At 35.5% G+C, this 25,785-nt stretch overlaps 1 protein-coding gene across 1 annotated transcript in view; it reads right to left on the bottom strand.

The window, feature by feature from the left end:
* Positions 1–8,126: 8,126 nt before the first annotated feature.
* LOC126237003 (regulating synaptic membrane exocytosis protein 2) overlaps positions 8,127–25,785 on the bottom strand; it is a 1,236,422-nt gene continuing 1,218,763 nt past the window's right edge. Inside the window, exon 25 of the mRNA XM_049946727.1 lies at positions 8,127–12,644. Coding sequence (XP_049802684.1) covers positions 12,642–12,644 — 3 coding nt within the window. The 3' untranslated portion in view covers positions 8,127–12,641. The remainder of the gene's footprint in view (positions 12,645–25,785) is intronic.

The raw sequence follows: 25,785 nt of genomic DNA, 5'->3' as shown, positions 1-25,785 counted from the left end.
TACGTTACAAAGTTAAGTATTTTGTTTACCAACTAACATGTGTCTATTACACAGTGTTTTATACAGTAATGACTACCACAAAATTGACTGAGCATATGAATAAAAGAGCTATTCATTCGGGAAACATCCAGTTCCCAGTACCTAAACATGCTGTACAGCATGACTGAAGAGACCTGTGTGCCTGGTGCATCACATGGGTTGTTTGGATACTTCTACCTGATACTAATTACCCTGAGGAGGTTATGCTCACTAACAGACTTGTGTACCAAAGTTGAAAACAGTGCTAACATATGCCAAATATGGATGATAAACACCTGAGTTTAGCAAGAAATTAAATGGAGCACAATATACCACTCATAATATGCACAAAACACAATATTACAACATAGCAGCTGAATTTATAAGAGCTAAGTTTACATTGAACAAACAGATCAATGATAAAAAGAGCCACATAAGCAAATACACTGCAATAAGGAGGAAATTATTTTGTGAAAAGATATTGCTCCCAAAGTTTACAGAACACATAACTGTAGCTTACTATGTTATGCAAACACTCATAAGCAGCTGAAAGTTTTCTAAAATATATCTTTCAGCACAGAAATACTCAATGAAATTAGAGAATAATAACCTGGAGACAGGAACTTGCCCTCAAATCATATTGTTTTATACTGACACCATCCTGGACTTGACCTCCATTAAACTACAGTAATCCACTCTGCCGCCCTCTCATTTTTCATTATCATAATCTTTTATCAATGTGTGTGTGTGTGTGTGTGTGTGTGTGGTGTGTGTGTGTGTGAGTGTGTGTGTGTGTCTGTGTGTGTGTGTGTGTGTGTGTGTGTGTGTGTGTGTGTGTGTGTGTCTAATGTCTTCCCTAATTGCACTGCTAGCCATTAAAAGTGCAACATCATGAAGAGAAGACACAGTGAATATCAAATTGACATGCTTCAATATTCAAATGATTAGCATTTTAATGCAACAATGAAAAGTAGATAGGAGTAACAAAACCTACACTCTTTATGTAACAGAAGGATACATAGCAGTTTTATCATTTAGAAATCAAGTTAAAGGTTGGTTTTTGTGAGAAGACCATGTCATATCTCATGTAGAAGAAGAGGTGTCTACCAACATGTGTCGGAATTCAACAGTGACAACATTGTGGGCTATTGAGGCTATGCTTCATCTATACGGAATACTGTTGCTTGCTTTGTTCAGGAGTCCACAGCTTTCTTGTAAATACGGAATCAACGGATTCAAGTGGGCTGTTCTCAATGACATGCAGAATTTCAGAGACTCCACCTGACCAGCATTTGAGAACACAAACATACTGTTCAGTCCGACATGTAGAATTGTACAGCCATGACACATACCTCTAGTCAGAAGATGGATTTGTTTGCAGCAAGCCAAGTATTCATATGGACAGTGTGATGAGATCTGAAGCATCATGTACTGTTGGCATGGATGACCGTCACTGGATGCAGGAGTGGAGCCGTGTCATCTTTTCATATGAGTCCTGGCTCTGTGCACAGCATCACAATGGATGCATCTGTGTGCAAAGGACTGAAGGAGAATGAGTGTTGGCAGGCCCCATTTTCCTTTGTTATACAGGCTCAGAATATGGTCTGATAGTATGAGGTGCCATGAGTCCACAACATGATCAACTTTGGTGAGCACACCAGGCATTAAATTTGTGATGTATTGAGGCCAATGGTAGTGCTCTATTTTTGAGGTATCTCTGACATTATCTTTCAATAAGACCCTTCCGTCTGGACCTATCTCGTGGCCAGTACATTCTCCAGATCTCTAACCCACAAACATCTGATTCGTTGATTGTCATGAGACTGGCTCACCACCATCTGCCAGCCACTGTCGTTCACACTTGCACAGAGTAGAAGTACCATGGAATGGCATTCCCATAGCTGTCATCCAAGTTCAGTTCAACTCGATACCCAGCCAGGGAAGAGCCATTGTTGCTGCCAGAGGTGGCAGTTCTCTGTGCTAAATTTTTCTTGCTGTATACCTCCAAACTGTTTAGAAATTTAATCATGATCTTTCCTATTGTACTGTAAAGGGACAATAAATAAAATTTCATTATTTGACATCCATTTAGTTGCTGCAGTTTTAATGGCCTGCAATCTATGTTATTCCTTTTTAGTTCTTCACCTTCATTCTCCCCCTTCCCCATGCTCCCTCTGCCTCTCCCTGTTCTGCTCTCTCTCTGGCTCTTTTTATACCCTTTCCTCATAATTATTAACTGAATTACTGATTCAGTTTCTCTTCCACTTAACCCATCTTAATTCCCACTCTAATACTAACATCTCTGGTCAGTGTCCACCAATCTTCTAATTTCAATGTTCTACTCTCCCTGATCAATACCCCTTCAGATTCATGCCCCTTTGTCCTCACAACAGCTCGGTTGTACTCACCCTGGGGTCAAAGTGATCCAACCTTCCTTCACAACCATCCCCAACCTACCTCTCTTTCCTCCTATAAGTAGGAACATGTAGTTCCAAAAGCTAGGACAAATGTGTGTAGATCTATATGTAAATTTCACCATCCAGTGGCAAGTGCTGACCACAAAGTCATTTTCATTTTTGGTTTCATTTGGTCATTGATAAATCAACATTTTTCATATTTTCTCCTGGAAAGAACACAAACATGTGTTTCTTGTTGGCAAATTCGACTAAAATATTACCTGTATCACTTTTTGTGCAATATTTCAAGTTGATCCAATAAATAATAAGTCTTTGGTTTTTCCTACTTTTGCATTAAAATCCTTCATTATCATTTTGTACTGATTTTTCTGTCATTTATCAGCTTATGTAATGTTTCATTCTTGTGTTCTGCTTCTTCATCAGCATTTGAGCCAGTTGATATCTATACTTACAGATTTGCATGGAATATTTTTTTTCATTTTTGAACAAGTCCTAGTGTTATATCTGGTATTCTTCAATACCTGTGATGGTGCCATCAATTTTCGCATTTACAATACAGTCTCCACCTGACTTTCCTCCCTCCTCCAGTCCTGTGCTTAAGGTGTTTTAATTCTGTATAATCTTTTTTCGGTGCTTTCTGATAACCTTATTATATTTCATTTAATCCCATTAACTCGTTTTTCAATTTCATTAATCTCTCTCCCCTTTTTCTAAATTTCTACAATTTTTTCTCCAAATAAGAAGTAGCTCTAGCATTTGGGTTGCTAAGATTCATATTATTATCCATTCAGCCGAACTTTGTGGAGCAAAGTTCAGGTACATTTAGCTGGAACAGCTCTAATGCTTTGGTTTCCTCAGTTTGCTGCTCTCAATGTTCTTTCAAGCAGGCAAGAATACTGAAGTTCAATAAACATGAATGTGGCAGAACAGCTTCCAGCAACTTTTCTCACATTATACTGGCTTATTATAGCCTGAAAAGTTTTATGAGATACACTAAACCTCAGTAGAGCAGTGCTCACAGTAGTTGTGGCCACATCCTATGTCCCAGTGAACCACACATCATGGAACCAGCATGAACAGTTTAATATGAATCCTGTTCCAGCAGAGCCCTCATCTCCAGTTTCCATTGTTATTCAGCAGTCAATCTGTTTTCATTACATTTGTTAGGTATTCAAGTCTAGTCTAGACAATTGCAGACATGACTAATCACACTGTCTGCATTATAGATTGATGATCAGCCCATCAATATTTGTGCCCCATAAAGCAATTTATGATGATGGTTAACTTGTGGGTACTGTCCTCACAGCATATATTTCAGGACTGGACACTAGAGTCTATCCTGATTGGTTCCCTTATTCTTCACTAGGACATAAGTATGGGCTCTTTTCCAGTCTAGCAGTCACTTTTTGTAGGATATATATGGCCATCAATCACATGACACAGTTTTACCTCTCTCTTGACTTCCCCATTTTTGTGTTTTCAGTGTATGCATTCATGCTGCCCATGCACACTTCCTGTCATTTACTTACCTGCCATTAGGTTATTATCTCAGTCTTTTCTTATTTCTTTGATTCCTTCAAAGAATTTACTTGGTGCATTTCTCATCTATTTTCTTCACTAAATGTTTCCCTCCATTTCCAGGGTCATATTTTTTTAATCTTTTCTTTGAATTGAGCCAAGAACTTACTCAGTGCATTTAACATCTATTTGTCTACCTAATTGTATCATACACCTTAATTTCATTTTCATAATAATTTCTTCGAATCCTTCAAAGAACTTCCTTGGTCCATTTACTGTCTATTTTCCTGGCTGTGTGTTGCCCTTGCCAGCCATATGCTCGTCGTCTTATTTTATTATTTATTTGAATACGGCAAATTCTTACTTGGCCCATTTAACATCTATTTGTCAAGATAAATGTTCCATCCACAATCATTTCAGTTTCTTCATAGTCATAACTACATTTTTCACTTCAGCTTCTTTTCTGACCCAGTTATTCATCTTCCTCTTTATCTTAAAACTTCTCAACAGGCATCTCTTCACTGCTCACTGAGCAGCTCTCAGTTTAAGGTTTTTCATGTTAATAGCTTGTGTCTCACTGCCATGAGTGGAAGTTGGTAATACACATTAACAGTAAACTTCATCTTCTGAGATTTTGTTTATAAGCTCAATATGCTTACCAAGAGCCCCAAAGGTCATTTTTACTCTCTTGCTTATTTCTTTTGCGTTCCTTATAGTTGTCATCTTCAGTTGTCCTGACAACACATCGACTAATTCTATTGTCAACTTTATAATGTTCTTTTTTAGTCTTAATGTATTTGAGTATGAGGATTACTTCCAAAGTTGCACTGTGAAGTTCACTATTTGTCATGAACACTTACCAGCACTAGAGGTAAACTGTATAATGTCGTAAGCAAAATAAAGATAGTTCACATATCTTTTAGTGATACATATTGTTTTTCATTTTACTGTATAAGTGATGAGAAAATTTCTGCTTAGAATGGTTTTGTGACATGGAACCTCCATGCCTGACTCCTCTTTCAGTTCTCAGTATCCCTCTGTTCTGATGAATCTCAATGGAAGTTGTGACATATACAAACATCAAAAACAGTTTTGCATCACCTTGGTTCTGAGGGTTCCAGAATCTGTACAGAAAATTGAAATAGAGATCAACATAAACATTATTTCTGCCCTTTTTATTGTTCATGAAAACCACACATTGCATGTTGTACCACCATACAGTGAGACCTTCAGAGGTGGTGGTCCAGAGTGCTGTACACACTGGTACCCCTAATAGCCAGTAGCACATCCTCTTGCTTTGATGCATGCCTGTATTTATCGTGGCATACTATCCACAAGTTCATCAAGGCACTGTTGGTCCAGATTGTCCCACTCCTCAATGGCAGTTCGGCGTAGTTCCCTCAGAGTGGTTGGTGGGTCACATCATCCATGAACAGCCCTTTTCAATCTATTCCAGGCATGTTTGATAGGGTTCATGTATGGAGAACATGCTGGCCACTCTAGTTGAGTGATGTCATTATCCTGGGCATGAATTGTCATCCATGAAGATAAATGCCTCACCAATATGCTGCCAATATGGTTGCACTATCGGTTGGAGGATGGCATTCACATATCGTACAGCCATTACAGCACCTTCCATGACCACCAGTGGCATACGTCAGCCCCACATAATGCCACCCCAAAACAGCAGGGAACCTCCATCTTGCTGCACTTGCTGGACGGTGTGTCTAAGGTGTTCAGCCTGACTGGGTTGCCTCCAAACACATCTCCAATGATTGTCTGGTTGAAGGCATATGCGACACTCATCAGTGAAGAGAATGTGATGCCAATCCTGACTAGTCCATTTGTCAAGTTGTTGGGCCCATCTCTACCACGCTGCATGGTGTCGTGTTCACAATGATGGACCTCGCCATGGACATCGGGAGTGAAGTTGCATATCATGCAGCTTATTGTGCACAGTTTGAGTTGTAACATGATGTCCTGTGACTGCACAAAAAACATTATTCAACATGGTGGCATTGCTGTCACAGTTCCTCTGAGCCATAATCAATTGGTAGCAGTCATCCATTGCAGTAGTAGCCCTTGGGCAGCCTGAGCGAGGCATGTCATAGACAGTTCCTGTCTCTGTGTATCTCCTCCATGTCTGAAAAACATCACTTTGGTTCACTCTGAGACACCTGGACACTTCCTTTGTTGAGAGCCCTTCCTGGCACAAAGTAACAATGCGGATGTGATCAAACCACAGTATTGACCATCTAGGTGTGATTGAACTACAGACAACTTGAGCCATGTACCTCTTTCATGGTGGAATGACTGGAAGTGATCGGTAGTCGGACCCCCTCCGTCTAATAGGCACTGCTCATGCATGGTTGTTTACATCTTTGGGCGGGTTTAGTGATATCTTTGCAGTCAAAGGGGCTGTGTCAATATCACAGTCAACATCTGTCTTCAGGAGTTCTGGGAATTGGGGGTGATGCAAAACTTTTTTGATGTATGTATTTAGATATGGTTCACTATACAAAGTAAGACTGAAGCAATGTTCTGTGTCTCAGGGGTTGTAGAAACAGACACTGTGCATGTGTACATAAAAAGCCGAAAAGGAACACAAGAATCTAAACCAAAGAATAGAAATTAGCAGTGAGAGACAAGACAACTGTGATTACCCAAGGTGACAATCAGGATTGTATGATGTCTAGGTGTCTAATTCCACTTGCATATCTATGAAGAGCTGATGCAAAGGAAAAGAAACTACACAAGATGATTCATTAAGTAGGTGCAGAAACTGAATGAGTTGTGAAAGTGAACATGTATAAATTTTCAGTATTTTATAACTGAGGATAAGTAACTCAGCGATCAGCTTTTTATACAACCAGTTTTGAATCATGCTCACCCATACTCTTGAATTAAGTTTTAAAAGACCACATATTCACCACTTTCCTGTGACTGTGCAGTGCCATCTTGCTTGTTTTATATCTTTACACAATTTACTACTTGCTGTCAATATGCTCGTCTCATGTAAGTTGTATGAACAACAAACAGAGTCTCAGTATGATAGTACCAATTATGCTGTCATTTAATTAAAATATGTCATTTATGATGAGTATAACACTCTCTACTGTTTTCACATTTTCATTAAAATTCAATACTAAACAGCATGCCTTAGTAAACCAACATATAAATGATCCAATTATGTCATTTTCATTGATGGTTAAAGTCATTGCTTCCATCTTAGCTATCATTACTTCATCTGCAAAGAATAAAGCTTTGCAAATAAAGTAATAAACTTCCACAATGGAATCAATGACTTAACCTGCAGTAAATTTGTTGCTGAGGTACCCTATTTGTATAAAATCATCTGTATTGAATAGACATATTAATGAATAGATGTCATCAAGATTGTACTCCAAGAAAGCAAACTCATCCAGAAGAGAAAGAAACAGATTTCATAACTTGCAATAATTTCTCAGCTTTCGTATATTTACAATGACAGCTCACTGCTTTGTGTAGTATTGCTATATACATATCTATTTTTGTGCATTTTTTGACAGACTCCAAATTCTTTTACCTTGTGTTCTCCTTAAAGTCAATTTAACTATGTATAGTTGTGCTGAAAAGCATGCATCAAGTTTCTGTCAGTATTTGCCACTACTACATTTTTTAAAACACTGTTATTAGTGTTGGTGTAATCTCGATACTGGGATGTCTTTCAAGCAATTTTTAATAGCTTGCTTGACTTTTCCTTAGTCATCAACACTTGTAATAAATATCCAGCATCTTGTATATGGGATTCAATATTTTCTGCTGTGTCCTCGCAGAATCATACTTGAAAGTCTTTTTAAAACATGAGGATTTTCCTCTCAGAAGTACAAAAGTTCATAAGACAAGACTCAGTGTGATGATCACACATTATTTTGAATATGAGAGTCATGCAATACATAATTCCTTCAACAATTTCTTATTTGCAAAAGAGCATTCCTATGAGAATCTTTGCTCAAACCTTGCAGTATATTCACTTCTACTTTTCTAGAAAACTGTGTCAGATTATTAGTTGTTAGTATGCAGCAAAAGAAAAATGCAAAATCTGCATAGTGCCTTGTAAATGAGTGATTATCATAATGAAGTATGAAAGGTACACAAAAACAAAAAGTAAAAATTCATATAAAATGCATTTAATAACAAAATGTTTTGAGCTTTTTTTCCACACACACAGGTATACCACCTGTTACAATATTGTTCCAGTGCACAAACATCATTTGTTCTCATCACTTTATCTCCAAATGAAATTGGTATGAGTAAACAATAGATGTATCACATTAGTAACAAAAAATATGGTACTTCTGATTAACTGTAAACTCAGTCTACAGTGATGATGACAATATTTATCATTTTTTTGCAATTTTCTTTCCATAAAAGATGAGCTCTCATTTAACATATGCAGTCAAGAAAGCTGGATATGCATATATGTTAACTCAACATACAATTTATTAATAATGCAGCTTATTATAATGTCACGTCTTGCTCTCATATTATCTACTCTATATCTCCAAAGCTCATGATATCCTCGTACATGACCCAGTGTTGCAAAGCAAGGTACTGTATTGCATAGAAACATTTTCTCATTCAAGAATGTTGTCTAGTGCAACTTTTTAATTAAATTCTGGTTATTATTTTTGTTAAGCCCCTCATACTGCTCTCTGTGTGAATATTTATTTATTTTCCCAGTTAACAAAAATGAAATATTATACTTGCCCTATTACAAGTGGAAGCTGGTTTTTACTCATATCTGTAACAATGTTGTGCAATAAGGACACTATCACAACATTATTCAAGTTTCCTCTCAATTAATGGACCTATCATACATCCATCTCAAAACAAGGGCAGATAACACAAAATACCACAAAGAAATGCATACAGTTTTTAAATATCTATTGTTTAACATCATTTGGAGATATTTAACAGGCAAATTTAAGGGGCCGACCTGTCCTAAACACCACAGAAATTTGTACATCACTGTCATATTGTGCAGAAGGATGGATGTAAAATAACGTGGTTGAACATATTTTTATGACGTGTTTTTTCTGGAAGTAACAAAAATAGAACAAACTAGACAAAATTTTTATGGTATGTGTTAGAAAAAGTAGTCAATAAAAGAACCACATAAAATTTTGAAATAATATCACCTGCAGATAAAACTATATAAAAAATAAAAATAAACTGTTTGGGTTCAGCAGGAGGTACATAATGTACCTTCATATATGAAATTTTGTCCATATTTGAAAGTATTTAAAAAATACCTTAATAAGCAACAATATATAAAAAAGAAGAATTGATAAATGAATAGGTACATAATTTGTTTCTCATGTTATGTCTCACATCATAAGGCTTGGAAAAGGTTCATAGTTTCAATTTTTCAAATTTGGCTGTCTGAACAGTTGTATATTTTAAGAAGAGTAGACAGGAATATGGAATATAGAACCTCAAAATGCTCACATGGCAGTAGCTACTATATTCCTATTTGTTTGTTATTCTTTATGTCTTAACTCATTCACACTAAATATACAACAGTGATGTGACAGTGATAGGGTACAACAATAAATATTACAGTGCCATGTCTGGAATAATATTTGTGTGGTTTGGCATAACCAAGAGATTATTCATTACTGAAAATGATCATTATGACCTTTGATGTGAACCAGAAGCTAACTTTAAAATACAAAGTTTATAATTCCTGATTTCCATGACCTGGAAAATATTTAAGGCACAGGATTCAATGTAGATTTTGAACTGCCTTCAGATGACCACATGGAAATTGTTTTATCAATGTATCTTATTTTAACTTAACAGATGGCAATGGGTTTCTTGCTTGTAATAAGCAATACTGGTAACAAAACTGTTACTTGTATGAGACTGAGGACAGTGTAGTGCCACCAAACAATAAGAATAAAGATAAAATTGGGATGGGGGAAGCAGTATTTTAGTAAGATTATTACAAATATTTTAATAATAATTAGGCAACTTGTTGCTCATCTGACTGCAGCTCAGAATTAAGCTGTAATTGTAACATTAATAGCAATTACTTGATAAATTTTACAAAGTTTCATTCATCCTAAAGCCATTATACTCTCAGGTACACAACAAATGAGTAAATACATTATTTAGGTTACTTCCAATTGAGCAATGTACAGTGAACTACAAAACATATACAAGCACTTTTCTTCTTCCTTTTTCTTCTTTTTTAAGAAAGAGAATAGGAAGAAGAAAAGAAAGAAATAAAATGAGGATACCAGCAAGTAAATCACAAACAGCATTTAAATGGTTTAAATGAAATGAAACAAATCATATCTTGTAGAGGAAGTGATTCCTCTATAAAGGTCCAAATGCAAAATATCAATTATAGCTGCCACCTAGGTGAACTGTTGAAAGACAGAATTTTCACAAGAAGTGAATTTTAACTCCTTGTGAAGAGACACTACTTCCTTACATGTTTTAGAAGACTTATTATTATCACTAGTGATTCAGCCAATCCATGAACATTATCAACAGTCCCTTACACAGTCTGACATATTCATCTTTTTTCATACAAATGGTCACAAAGATCACAAGAATTGTACTTGTCTGAAGAATGATACTTGTTAAGGAAATCTATTTAATAAGGATAGGAAGGCCCCTTTTTTGGGTTTTTCTGAATGCCTTTAAGGATAGGGAAAACATCTGACAGTATACCACACATTTAGCTCACATCGTGATAATACGTATATTTTGAATTTATCTTTTGTGCATCATAAAATTGCACTCCATACCATATCAAATTTTCATGAAACGTGTCAAAAACTTTTAAACAAGCAAGTCATTTTAAGTATACATGTAGTAATACTCTCTTGAAGGTATCACTTATAATAATTTGAATATAGATATATAGATATATATAATCATATATATATGTACATATTGTATTTAAACTTATTTCAAAATCATTTGTTACTATTGTCATAACCACCATCACCATCATAAATACGTAACATACTTGCTTTTATCTGTAAGGACTCTGTAAAGGGAAAACTTCTCACTTATTTGTAACCTTCTCATGGATTTCTTGCAATATTATTAAATTTTGTGAGGAGCATTGAATTTTGATGGCTATAAGTATATACTACAAAACATTCTCTTTAAATTGTTTCATTTGGCAGATGCATTCATGGAAGAATTTCAGACAGGAGACAAAATAAATATTAAACATATTAACAATGATAGAAAGAAAATTTGTAATTTGTAGTGATTTTATATATAGGTTATGCTCCTAATCAGATGGGAGTACAGGCAATACATTAGTAAAATAAAAGCATTTTACTGTATTGCTAATCCTTAAAGGCTATAGAATACGGTTCAATGGGAAGTTTGCTCTTCTACTAACAAACTATGTATGATGAGAGTAAGCAATCACACTTCCACATCATATAATTTTAGACAAAGTAAGAAATTACCGAATAAAAAGAAAATTATAATTTTGGTATTGTTGTATTAGATTTTCTTAAAAAATAATGTTTTAAAAAATACAATAGTTACAATTTTCAGCTGTTTGTCTTTTTGCTAGGTATCACTGGAATAAAAAAGGACAAAACATGGCCCACACAAATTCCACAAATTCACTCTTCCGCTTGTTCACAGCTTTTGACTTTTTTCGTTTTGCAGTGTTGAGAGTTTTTATATTTTTATAATTTTTGTATTTTTATAAACAACCAAACGTCATTCATTAAATTCTTTATATTTTAAGTTTTTATTCACTGAAACTTCTGGAAGGCTTGAGAATTTTTTAAATGTTCTGTTATTTATATAGTTCAGTCTAAGACTGTTTCCCTCAATGCATCACAAATTGCTATATACAAAGTCTTATTTCCCATTGTCGGATAATTTTATAAACTTTATGCACAAAGCACACGCACATTCTCTCTCACAAACGCAAACACATGATATATACACGTTTATCTCCATTACATCCATAGAAATTATTTTATACAGCTCTTCAAAAATTCATGCACGCTATGTGCATCTTATTTCAAATTATTTGTAAGGTTTATCACTGTATTTACATTTCACTTTGCTTCACCACAGAATAACAATACATATATATGTATTCATGTTTGCATGTGGCCAGCACCACTGTATTATTGACAAGACTATTATTGTATTCAGACAGAATATGTTATTTAAAGCTCAATGTTTCCTGATAATTTTGTGAACGAATTTTCATGCAGGCACAGTCTTTTGTTATCAAATAATTGAAGATTTACAATGGTACCAAAATTTCACATCACTCCCATGTCTGAGAACGCAAGAGATAGCAAAAGGCTGTGCTTATTTGGAGATGTCATTCTTGGAATGGTAGTACAGAAAGTATATGATGAAAAGGTAAACAAAACAGAAGACAGCATGCAAGCTGTATGTCAGTTATTTACAGGCTATTTCATAAAGTCACATATGTAAAAGTAAAACCTGCAACTTTCCTTGCCTTTCTACCTGCTTTCAGTTACCCCATACTCACATAAATACATATATACATATATAAAGGACTTGTGGAGTTTCAAAATTGTTTTATCACATCGTTGGAATCAGATCACTCACAAATCAGTTTAATGAGAGGTGATTGCTGCTCTTGCAATCCTGCCTGCTGCTCTCCTCAGCACTGCATTCTCACTGCAGACAAGAAAATAAAATTTTGTTAATTTTATGCTCTACCACCATTTTATGCTTTACACAGTACCATTGATATCCTCAATCTAAAAATTTCTTAACAGTCTGTGCAAGTACACTGATGTACCTACACGCCAATAGTGCTCTGCTCTGAATTTTGCCTGAGTTTGCATGATAAGTTGTACTGCAGGTCTTAGGAACATCTTAGAGAGACTTCCTCAGGTTCACGCATAATATTATAAAAATGGATGAGACAAATAATTAAGTGTGAGAACATAATTCACTAAACATTTCTTTGTTTGTGTGTACATACTAATGTTGATGTTTGAATGAGTGAGAGAGACAGAGAGATAGAGAGGTGGGGAGGTCAGAGGGTCAGAAATAGAGAGGGGGGGAGGAGAGGGGTAGGGGGAAAGACAAAGTGGAATACAAAAGTAAATAGAAGCATGGGATGTGCAGAGAGTAAAGGAAGGTAGATGTGTATATCAAAGATTGGTTGTTCTGCATTAATACCCTGCTGAAAGCAAAAAGATTATATGTGAGTAGTCGTCTGGAATAGTTGAACATATCTTCATTTCTTAGATGGAGCATCACAGGCTAAGGAGTAAAAAAACTAGACTCACATTTGAAAAGAGCCATAATAAAATAATTACCTGGAGATCTATTATAGATTTAGGTTTTCTATGAATTTTCCTAAATCTATTATGCCAGATGGGCTCCTACAACAAAGCCATAAAATGAATCCTGTTTCACTCTTGCCCAACAGATTTAATGTTCAACCTCTAATGGTGTACAGTATAAAGGCCATTAAATTACAAACTTTCTTCCTTTGTCAACAAACAACTTGCTCATTGGGCATTCTTAGAATTTTTTGATATCATTCAGCCACTCATTCTATTGATATGTTCTGTAACTCCCACCATGAAGGAGACCCTTCAGGGATGTGAAATAAGTCAAGATATACATTAGCGTGAGACAAGGACATCATAGAAACTTAATCTACACACTATGTTAGCAATAAAGTATCAGTACATGGCTTACTGTTATTCATTGTTACATGATATACATTTGATCAAGCAAATTAAAAATAAAGCTGCTACTTTGAAAACAAAAATTCTGCCTCCCCAGTTTTACTATATAGCTGCTGTTTGCCAATTGTCAGTAGCTAAATATATACTAGACATGGTCAGTGGCGGCTGCTGTGCAAGAGCACAAGAGCATATGAACATCCTAACTTTCGACACCTTGTGGATTCATTGGTTATTTTGCTTTAAATGCTATTAAATGGAACATAGATGCTGCAATCTGAAAGATATGGCAAATCTGCCATGTTACTGCTCCTCTAGACTCATTGTAACTTGGCATCAGGGTCATGAGCACGCCATCTGTTGTACATATTTTAAGGAGCTTTTACACATGCACAATTCATGTGACATAATTGGCTTATGGGACAAATACATACATATTTCATACACAAGGCGCACAATTCATGGTGTGCACAGATTTTATGTCAGTGCCACCAGGTGGTACCACACTGCTGCACACTTTTATCCTCGTTCACTCAGCATAAATCCTACCAGATGATAGCACACTCCTCAGACATGCTAATTCACTCACTCTATGCTATAGTAAAATTAGATCAGATGTCAGTGTATGTAAAGTTGTACTGACCGTAAACCTATTATGTGGGTTTCTGAATGAGTTATAGTGTATTAAGTTCTGAATTTTATCATACAGTTATCCATTTGAGGTGCTGAGAATCATAAGGGCCTAAAGCACATCACTGTTGATTGTGAGATTGTAGCATTTAGTCATGCTTCTGAAATTTGTTGATCTTATGGTGAGTCAGGTTTATCTGTGCTGTAGGCCCACATTGTATATATAAAAATTCACAAAAACTCTATCACTGGTTTCTCTGATACATGAACTAATTGAATCTATTTTAAATGCTAACAGAAAAGTAAAGTTATGAGGATGGGTAGCTCAGTTGGTAGTGCACTTGCCCCTCAAAGGCAAAAGTCCCAAGTTTGAGTCTCGGTTGGGCAAACAGCTTTAATCTGCCAGGAAGTTTCATATCAGTGCACACTCCATTGTAGAATGAAAATCTCATTCTGGGAACAGAAAAGTAAATTGCCAGGGAAAGTTAGCCTCAAAGGAACTAAAGTCTCTGACAACAGATCCTTTGATTGGGAGAGTGACAAAATCAGATGAGCATGAGTACAAGCAAACAGCTAACAAGGAAGTGTACACTTGTTGTGTATTCTACTACATTTTCAGCCTGGGAGTAAATTCATGAACTAATATGTCTGTTGGGTATCTTGTACATTTGTCCATAAAAATAGAAAATCACAAAAATGCCAACTTACACAAAATTGCGAAATGGAGAGTTGTGGAGGTTTACACATTATTTCGTTTTTGCCCTAAACTGTATTTAATTACGACAAAACAACAGAATTCCACAAAAATAATTCTTTCTTTTGTCAGATAAGTTATGCACCTTATTATTATTATTATTATTATTATTATTATTATTATTGTTATTATTATTGGCACTGGCTGTAGTTTTATAGACTTGTTGATAAGCATAACTGTTATACTGCAGATGCTTCTAATTTCACACTCTCACATTTATCTGAATCTAAAAATTTGTGAACACCCAAAATGTATAGTTAAGAGCCACCACTGCACATTGTGCTTTTGATGAAAAGTTTTCCTTACATTCACAAATATTGAGTTCCATCAGTAGTAAATCACTACTTGACATGCAGCTTTATGACAAAGACATCTACTGGCCCCATGGTTAACAGAACTTTTCAATCCCTAAAGTAGATAGTCAGATAAAACTGCGTGTTGGACTGAGACTCGAACTCAGGACCTTTGCCTTTCACGGGCAAGTGCTCTACCATCTGAGCTACCCAAGCATGAGTCACACCACATCCTCACAGCTTTACTTCTGCCAGTACCTCATTTCACATCAGTGCACACCCTGCTGCAGAGTAAAAATCTCATTCTAGATAGATAATTTGTACCAAAAGTGGTTAATGAGAAATGTTTTTAATAGTCATTGGAATTGGTGGAGATTCACAATTTTTTGCATTATTAAAGATAGGAGGTTGTTCACAACCTACCAGGGTACCTAACTCCATTCTGAACCCTAGACAAGGAAGCAAATCCTACACTTTTTTTAAATTTATTTATTTATTTATTTTTCTTATTTCATTCCCTGACTGTACAAATCACAGTTCAGTTGAACCCGATGATTTTTATTGCAGCAACAAAATCCATTATAGAGTAAATGTACTGTAAAGTACCTTAAAAAGACTTATGCAAGATGTACAGTTATACACTTTACATAATATTCTTACTGCTTATTCTGCTGAATATACACTTAAAAAATTAGCTATGAACCACTGCTAAGCATTTTCAGCTATTATTCATGCTGTGTTTTCTAAAGTTGAGTTTGGACCCTTGATTGTCAGCAAACACTACAGTTTTTGAATTTCATTTGAAGTCACTAGAAGATCATTTGTGTAAGTTAAAAACAAAAGTGGGCCCCACGTAGTCTTGTGGCACTTTGCATGTTACGTTCCCCCACGTTAAGGTTTCATGCCTGGGATATAGTCTACATAGAAGGACTTGCACCAGGTGTCAAACAACTCCTGGCCAATAATGCCATCTTAATCAGCTTTATGTTATGATGTATTGTTCTCCTAACTGTACAAAAATATTGTATGCAGATGACAAATCAATAGTGTGTTAACACAAAGACTACGGGAGTCTGGAGGTGCTGTGCAAAATCAGCGTTATGTTATGATGTATTGTTCTCCTAACTGTACAAAAATATTGTATGCAGATGACACATCAATAGTGTGTAACCACAAAGACTACGAGAGTCTGGAGGTGCTGTGCAACAGTGTAACTAATGAATTAGTCAAGTATTTTAATGAAAGCTATCTAAATGTAAGTGCTTCAAAGACTGCAATGATGGAATTTAACACAAGGAAGCAAATAGAATTTGACATGAAATTATCCATAGGAAATGACTTTGTAAAAAAAGGAAAAATGGACAAAGTTCTTGGGAATTACAATCCAGGACAGCCCCAAATGGGACATGCATATCGATTCCTTAGCAAGTAAGCTGTTGAAGAATGTGTTTGCTATAAATATGATTAGCAAATATTGTAAGGACATGTGTGTACTAAAAACTGCTTATCATGCCCTATTCTCATCAAATTTAAAATATGCTGTAGAAATATGGAGTGCAACAACCCAAGCCAACCTAAGCACATTATTAATACTACAGAAAAAAGTTATCAGAATTATCTGTGGTGCCAAAACTCGAGAATCATGTCTGAATCTGTTCCCAAAATTAGGTGTGCTTACCATCATAGGTGTATACATATTGAAAGTTATATTGCTTGTGAAAACAACAAATCCAAATTTCAACTGTGACCTGCACCAGTACGATACAAGGCAAAAGTTCAGATACCATGTAAATAGCCACAGAACAGCTTTATATGAAAAATATGCACTTCATGCTGGGCTAAAACTAGCCAATGCCCTACCAAAAAGTCTAACAACCCTTCCTACTAACAAATTAAATGATCAGCTAAAAAGAATTCTAATTGAAAACCCTTTTTATTCCCTAGATGAGTATTATATCTGTATGAAAAGTGCTTCATAAGTATGTCAAGCTCATAGTTTTAAGTAACCTACAACTAATATAATGTTGATAACAACAATATTTGTAATATTGTGATTGTATACTACCAAATGTAAAATGCATCATAATGTAAAATTTATTAATACAAACGAATCTTTAGTTTGTAATTTATAAACTGACATATTCAGAAGAATAATCGAAGAACAATCTGTATGATGTCCTGAAACTGTATTATTTCTAGGGATTGTATCTGATTATTCGATGTTGAATAATAATAATTATTATTATATGATGGTATAAGATTCTATCCATACAAGAGAGATGCCATTAATGCTGAAACACTAGTTTTCCAAGCAGAATTTCATGATCCTGTTTGTATATTCTGTAACAAGGTTACAGAGTATATAAACAGGATAATTTTTGGTTTTTAGCTCTGCTAGTACTTCTTGCTTTATGAGCTCTGGTATTGATTTGTGTGTGGATAATCCTTTACAAAAGCCAAACGGAGAGTTCTGCTCAGTTAAATGAGTAAGTATTCCATCATATGCTACTTACTCATACACTGTGGAAAATATTGGAAATAGCAATATAGGTCTGAAATTAGAAGGTTGCTATTAGAGGTGGACTGCTTTATTTCCAGTTTCATGGATGGGTGTTACTACAGCACATTTAGATCTGTGTCACTGAATGATCATACAGATAGCTTAAGGATAATCATATCATATTAGCGCAATATTTGAATAGTTTATCATAACAGCCAGGAGAATGATTTCTTTTTAGTAACCTGATGAATTTTGTAATGTTCTTTGGGTTTGTATGTTTGAAACTAATATCTGTTGATGGTGCATGCAGTTTCTGCACTAGTAAATCAAATACATCTATATTTTGTTGTTTATTATTGGGTGCAATGTTTGCTACCACTGTGAGGAAGTAATCATTGAAATTAGTGACTAATGGTTTGAAAATGTCATCCTTTCTGCCAAGGCTATTTTCTGGGGTCTCAGTTTCATTTGAATATCTAGTTTCATTTGTTTCTTGTTTAATAATGTTCCAAACAGTATTTAGCTTGTTCTTGGAGTGTTTTATTTTTGAAGAATAGTACATGAGTACTTTCTGATGAGAGACGAGATTTGACAATACTGGTGATAATGAAGTTTTGAATTTTGACTACTGCTTTTTCTGTGACTTATGTAGAGCTCTCTTTTCTTGCACAAGATATATTATTTCCATTATTCTTGCTTCTGTTCAGTTTCACTCTTATTTGTTCTAGGGGAAAACAATACAGAAAGTGATGTAAGAACATGTTTAGGAAGGAGTTAAATTTTCCATCAGCACTGTTTTCTTATAAATTTCCCCTCATAATTCTTCATGTAATTTCTCTCTGCACATTATGATCAAATCATTCTTCATTATTCTGTGACTAAGTTTTATTGTGAATATTTGATCATTTTTGTCAGGTAAATCATTGACAATTGGTTTTATAGATAATTCACTACATGTTGTTGGGTCTAAAAACAAATTGTCATTAGCTGTTGCACTAACACCTTCAGTCCTTGTAGCAAATTCTACTTTGAAAAATAATCTGAAGCTGGTCATCAACAACACTGGGTGCCCTCAGTCAGTATTGTCAGACAGAACATTAACTTTAAATCTTCCAGAAACAATGATTTTCAAATCGAGCCTGCATTGCCTTACTAAAACCTTTATGAAACTTAAGATAAACTTTTAAGAAACTTAAGATAATTTGTACTGCTGGCCTGTAAATTGTCAGTACTACAAGCTTGTGTGTTGCCTGATTTATCACTGTGAAATGGCATTCATAAAGCTGTTCAGTACAATGTTCATTAAAGTGAAGGTCCAGGGACTTAATTCCATTTTTGCATATATAACCCCTCTCTCCTTTTCCTTATTAATTCTATTCCAAATTAAGAGTGAGGGTAAAGTGATAGAAGATGCTCAACAGATAGCCAATATCTTCAATGAACAATATGTGAGCATAGCACTGAACCTAATTAAAAGTCTGTGCAGTTCAAACAACAAAAACATGAAAGTACCAACCTATGAAAAGACAATGTTTCTGTACCCAGTAACAGAATGTGAAGTTAGAAATGCTATTAATTAACTAAAAAATAAAATGTCTTGTGGTATTGACAGAATTTCAGACAGGGTAATCAAACATAGTTCTACCAGTATAGATACTCACCTAACTGACATTATTAACACTTCTTTCAGAACAGGGGTGTTCCCATCAAAACTAAAACTCTCCATAATAAAGCCATTTCGCAAAAAGGATAGCACAACTGGCATAAATAATTATAGGCCAGTGTCATTATTGTCAGGTTTTTCTAAAGTAATTGAAAGAGTAATGTATGAAAGGCTAGGTGACTTCCTAAATAAAAATAAAATACTGACTAATGCTCAAAATGGGTTTAGAAAGAACAGATCCACAGAAACGGCAGTCTTCCAATCCATGAAAATGTTCCTAAATGCCTTGGACAAGAATGAATTAAGCTGCAGGATATTCTTAGATTTATCTAAAGCATTTGATCTAATCAGCCATGACTTATTTTATGGGGTCCGGGGACTCACCTTCAACTGGTGCAAGTCTTATCTTTCTGATAGACAACAGAAAGTACAAATATTTCATGAAGGCAAAGAGTATCTTTCAGACTTTTTTTTTAAAAAAAAAAAAAAAAAAAGCTCCATACACTAAATTCCTAAGTATATGGGTGTATGAGCACTTGAGATGGAAAAAGCATCTATAAGTTTTGAGTATAAAACTAAGTAAATGCTGCTGTGCGCTAAGAACGCTTTGGGACTGTTGCAACACTGAATCATTGCTGTGTGCCTATTATGCTTATATGAACAATTTGTTTAGATATGGTGTGATCTTCTGGGGAAATACAGTACTGGCAAAACCAGCTTTCAATCTTCAAACAAAAGGCTATTAGAATAATGAAAGGGATTCCCTGTAGAGTGTCATGCAGGGAAATATTTAAAGAATTTAAAATAATGACTCTTCCTAGCTTATACATATCTGAATGTGTCTGTTTTCTGAGAACTCACCAGGAATTTTCGACATTAAATAATTAGGTTCATACCAATGAGACAAGGAACAGACATGATTTTAACAGAGACACCCACAGAGGAAAGCTCTACCAAAAAAGGTGTAAAGTACCAGCAAAAAATACTTTTTGGTACATTGCCTGCAACAACAAAGAAAATTAAAGAATTTCATAAATTCAAGATAGGTCTTAAAATTTGTTTACTAACACATACTTTTATAACATTGAAGAATATCTGAATATGGGAAGTTAATATTATTTATATATACTGATATAAAATATTTGTATTTGTTATCCAAGTTTTTGAAACAAATATAAGAAATTATATTGTAATTGATGACATCCATACAATGTATATTGTTAACGGATGAATAAAGCTTGTATCTAAAACACCAATTTCCAACAGTCTTCAAAATTTTCTTGATATCTGTATCCACATCCAAGGTACAGAGGTTCAAAGTTACCTTACCCCTACATGCAAAATATGCATGTATGAGGTGAAATCTAAATACTAAATAACAGCAGCAAATTGCTCAAATTTTAATGGTATAATTTCTAGGCATTTATCTAGATGTGCCATCTTACTGTTTTCAACAACCTTTGTTAGTTCCTTAGATAAAACCCTAAAAAGTGTTTTTTTACTATTTTTTTGTACCAGAACTGAATTGCAGATTCCAAGACAGCCATGCATGGCAAATGGCTGAAATTTTTACAATATATTCCTGAGATCCAGATCTCAAATAGCCTTGAAAATTTTCCACATAAAATATGTACGTGAAAACACAGCTTATAAAGTGATGTAATACAAAGTAGAATTCTGTTCAGTGTCTCTGTTATCATCAGAAGGTTTCTGGGCATCCCAGGTTGTAGTACAGAAGCGCATGCAAAATTTTTGTTCTCATAACATCCGTTTGAAGTTGTTAATTAGTTTTGCATTATTTCAGTTTTGCAAACTGATTAGTAAAGTATAAAAATTTTACTGACCCATCAAGTTCTTTTCATGTGAGTGAATATACTGCTATAGCAGGAAAAAGAAGGGAACCAGCACAAAAATGCTTCTTATCAAAGTACAAAAAAGGCTGTTTGAAAGACTCTCACTGAAAAGTGTGGTACCAGCTGCCTCATTCTACCTATCTCAGCACCTTTAAAAATTTTCCAAAAAGTTTTGGCATGCACTTTTTTATGCTGAGAAAGGAGACAGTGGCAGTGGCAAAGAGACAGAAAAGTATTAAATACTGGATGATAGTAGACATTGGTTGTGTTACAGAAAGAGTGAAGGAGACAATGGCAGTTGTGTGTGAGAGAGGGACACAGCAGAGTTGGAATATAGTTGGCAGTGGCAGAACAGCACTAAGAAAAGAGTGAAGGAGATTGTGTCAGAGGAAGAGGAATAAAGAGATAAAGAGTTGGATAAAGTGGATGTGAGTGAGAACCAGTGATAAAGAGAGATGAAGTCTGAAGTCTATGACAATGACAGCAAGGAAGACGGAGATAGTAATAATAAGAAGAGACATCAGCAATAGGAAGAAATGAGCAAGTAAGAGAGAACACTGAGAGGAGACAGTAATAATATGACAGAAAGAAGAAGACTGTCATTGTGAGACAGTGACAGTTAGAGAAACATATATGCTCCTGAAACTTCCTGGCAGATTAAAACTGTGTGCCTGACCGAGACTCGAACTCGGGACCTTTGCCTTTTGCGGGCAAGTGCTCTACCAACTGAGCTACCGAAGCACGACTCACGCCCGGTACTCACAGCTTTACTTCTGCCAGTACCTCATCTCCTACCTTCCAGAGCACTTGCCCACGAAAGGCAAAGGTCCCGAGTTCGAGTCTCGGTCGGGCAGACAGTTTTAATCTGCCAGGAAGTTTCATATCAGCGCACACTCCGCTGCAGAGTGAAAATCTCATTCTGGATATATGCTCCTGCTTAAAAGACTAACACATTCATGCTTTTTTTTTTTCACTCACCTCTCATCCCCACAAGGAGTACGACAGAGTAACATATTTTCTTAAGAAAATGTTACAAATTAAACCTTTACACTACACTAATGAGAAAATGTCACTGAGCTCTGATATTCCATTTTGTGTTTAAACAGGCTGCATTTTCTGAAATACATTCAACAGTAAAGTTGCTATATTTAAAAAGTTCCTGCTTCCTCATTTATAATAAATAGGTACTGCTGTTTTTAAGTTTAATATTTACAAATCCATGGACCCATAGACACGCTGCACGCATTATGTCTTAACAAACAGTTATATGTTACATTGCAATTTCAAGATAGGTGTTAAAAGGTATGATTGTACTCAATTATTATTGTCTCATGGTCCGAATAGGTCAATTTTGAAACATTTCATTGTCTGATTTCACAAAAGTAGGAATATAATGTGGTAAAAATGCAGAAATCTGCAAATCCACTGTCGCATTAGGCCACAATTCAGTGCAGAAACTACTTCAGATAAATGTGATTTATTTACTTTTTCACTTAGTTAATAAGTATCATATTTGTGTTTTCATGCTAGCCATAATTTGTGTTATTCACTCTATTCTTATTCTGTGATAAATGCAGCTAAACTGTCACAGAATAATGGCTATATATGGTTGTACAAAATTTATCTGCAGCTTTTGCCACAAGGAACTCTACACCTCTCCTAATATTCTCTTTGCTCATTTAACGCAATGTTTAGAGCACTGTCTGCTATTGAGGATGGTATACCAGATCCATATTGAATCTACATTCTGTATTAGAAAACCATGGGACTGGTACAGGACCCAGGCTTTGTGTTCTTTTTAAGATGTTTTCCTCAAATTTAGATATCCACCAGACTCTTATCTCATTTATGTCACAGATAGCTATACAGATGCATATAGGTGAATCACAATAAACTGAACAGAGGTGAATTGTCTACAGCAGATGGATGGAGTATATGAATCCACCTGCAGGTATTCGGTGACATCATAATTATAAGAAACTGCTGCACAAAAAGAAGCAAGTGCCAGACCAAAAACTCAGCACCTTTTTGTGCCCAACATCTTGGGGAAGCTGATAAATGTAGTAGAGAAAAACTGTGTTACTTTTCCAGTCATACAGCCAATGTTTATGTACCATAACTATTTGATTTTTAGTTACAAGTACTGATTATTATTGGAAGAAAACATTTACTACCTATCTCCCATAAAAACGGGATCTTATTTCATAACTGGGATCTAAAGCACGATACTAAAAATGTTCAGATAATTTACAGGAGTCTAAACTAAAATAACCTTTAAGTGAACAAATTTCTGTATAGAACCAGTTTCTTACATTATGTCTGTGGAATAAAGTATAGCAATTTGCAAAATATGCAAAATAGTGGAAAAAATATCTTGAAAACTAGAGAATGGCATCATACGTAAACTGTGAAATGTTTTATATTTTGTGTTGTAACTGACTGTATATAATGCTGTCAGAAAGTGGAACACTTCCAAAGTCATTGAACAGCACATCACATTATTAATTTATCCATGATAATGGCGGTTGGGCTCCATAACTGTGGATGAAATTGCCTGAAGTCAGGTACATGGCCAAATGGCAGCCAAGGTGCTGCACCAGTACACCAGCATATGTACAATGAGGTGATAAAAGTCACGGGTTACCTCCTAACATTGTGGCAGATCTTCTTTTGCCCCGTGTAGTGCAGCAACTTGACATGGCATGGAGTCAACAAGTTACTGGAAGTCCCCTGCAGAATACTGAGCCATGTTGCCACCATAGCCATCCATATTGTGAAAGTGTTTCCAGTACAGAATTTTATGCAAGAACTGACCTCTCGATTATGTTCCATAAACTTTTGACAGGATTCATGTTGGGTGACCTGTGTGGCCAAATCGAATTGTCTAATATGATCTTCAAACCAGTTGTGAACAACTACGGCATCATGACATGGATCATTGTCATCCATAAAATTCCATCATTGTTTGGTAACATGAAGTCCATGAGTGGCTGCATATTGTCTCCAAGTAGCTGAACATAACCATTTCCAGTCAATGATTCATGTAAACACAGGCCCACACCATTATGGAGCCACCATCAGCTTGCACAGTGCCTTGTTGACAACCTGGGCCCATGGCTTCACAGGGTCTGCACCACACTCATACCCTACCATCAGCTTTTACCAACTGTATCAGGACTCATCTGACCAGTCTATAGTTCTCCAGTCATATAGAGTCACAGCCCAGGAGAGGAGCTACATCCTTTTAGCAAAGGCACTTGCTTTGGTCATCTTCTGTCATAGCCCATTAATACTGAAAATTTGCTGCACTGTTCTAATGGATACATTTGTCATATGTCCCACAATTCTATGAAAATGCTGTTGCTCCTGACCATCAAGTAAAGGCCATTGGCCATGGCATTGTCTGTGGTGAAAGGTAATGCATGAAATTTGGTATTCTTGGCACATTCTTGGCATTGTGGCCCTTGGACTGTTGAATTCCCTAACAACTCCTGAACTGAAATGTCCCATGCACTAGCTCTAACTACTATTCCATATTCAAAGCTTGTTAATTCCCCTCATATGGCCATAATCACACCAGAAACCTTTTCACATGAATCACCTAAATGACTGCACTGCCCTTTTATGCCTTCTGTACATGATACTACTGTAATCTGTACATGTGAATATCGCTATCCCATGCCATTGGTCATCTTAGCTTAAAACTGGATGTGATGTATACCTAGATTCAAAACAAGGAGTTGCAAGGTATAGAATAAAATACAGCTCCAATGTTCAAAATGCTGTCAACGTAAGCAAAATAATTCTGAGGTTATAATAGTATTATGCCAGCTGAAGTTAGTAGCTTAGCAACACATTTCACTGTCATCCATCCCCAACAATCAGTCTTTTCTTCTCATTCCATCCGGTAAATCTCCCTGACTTGGGGTTGACGACTTTTTCAAACTCTATCCCTTTTCCTAAACCTCTCCAATCCTTTCGCTTTGCCCCTCTTCCTTCCCCTTCAGCCCTTCTGCCAAAGCAAGGAGCCAGACTCTGTAATATTGCATACATAAAACTCTTTTTTTATATGTGTTTTATCCTGCCGACATTTCTGAGATTTTTATATCCATCTATTTACATTATATTGCCAAAAATTGATTATTTTTGTTGTTATACACAATACTCTGGCAGGTCATTTAGCTCATCTATAATTATACTACTGTCAAAATTCTATACTAAATCCTAATATTCCTTCCAAATTTAAGGGTAAAACAGGTCATAAGCAAGTAATTAGGAAGTCAGTGCATAAGCCAAACAAAACACAACTGTTAAATTATACTGAAGAAGCTGATAACACAAAAGCTGTATAAAATTTAACCAATGACTGATTAATCAAACAACAAAGTAGCAAAATTTAATCAATCTGGGAATAACAATTTAG

This window comes from Schistocerca nitens, chromosome 2, assembly GCF_023898315.1.
Source record: "Schistocerca nitens isolate TAMUIC-IGC-003100 chromosome 2, iqSchNite1.1, whole genome shotgun sequence".
In the NCBI taxonomy this organism is placed as follows: domain Eukaryota; kingdom Metazoa; phylum Arthropoda; class Insecta; order Orthoptera; family Acrididae; genus Schistocerca; species Schistocerca nitens.
The sequence above is the reverse complement of the archived record's forward strand: the minus strand, read 5'-3'. Positions and strand labels throughout refer to the sequence as shown.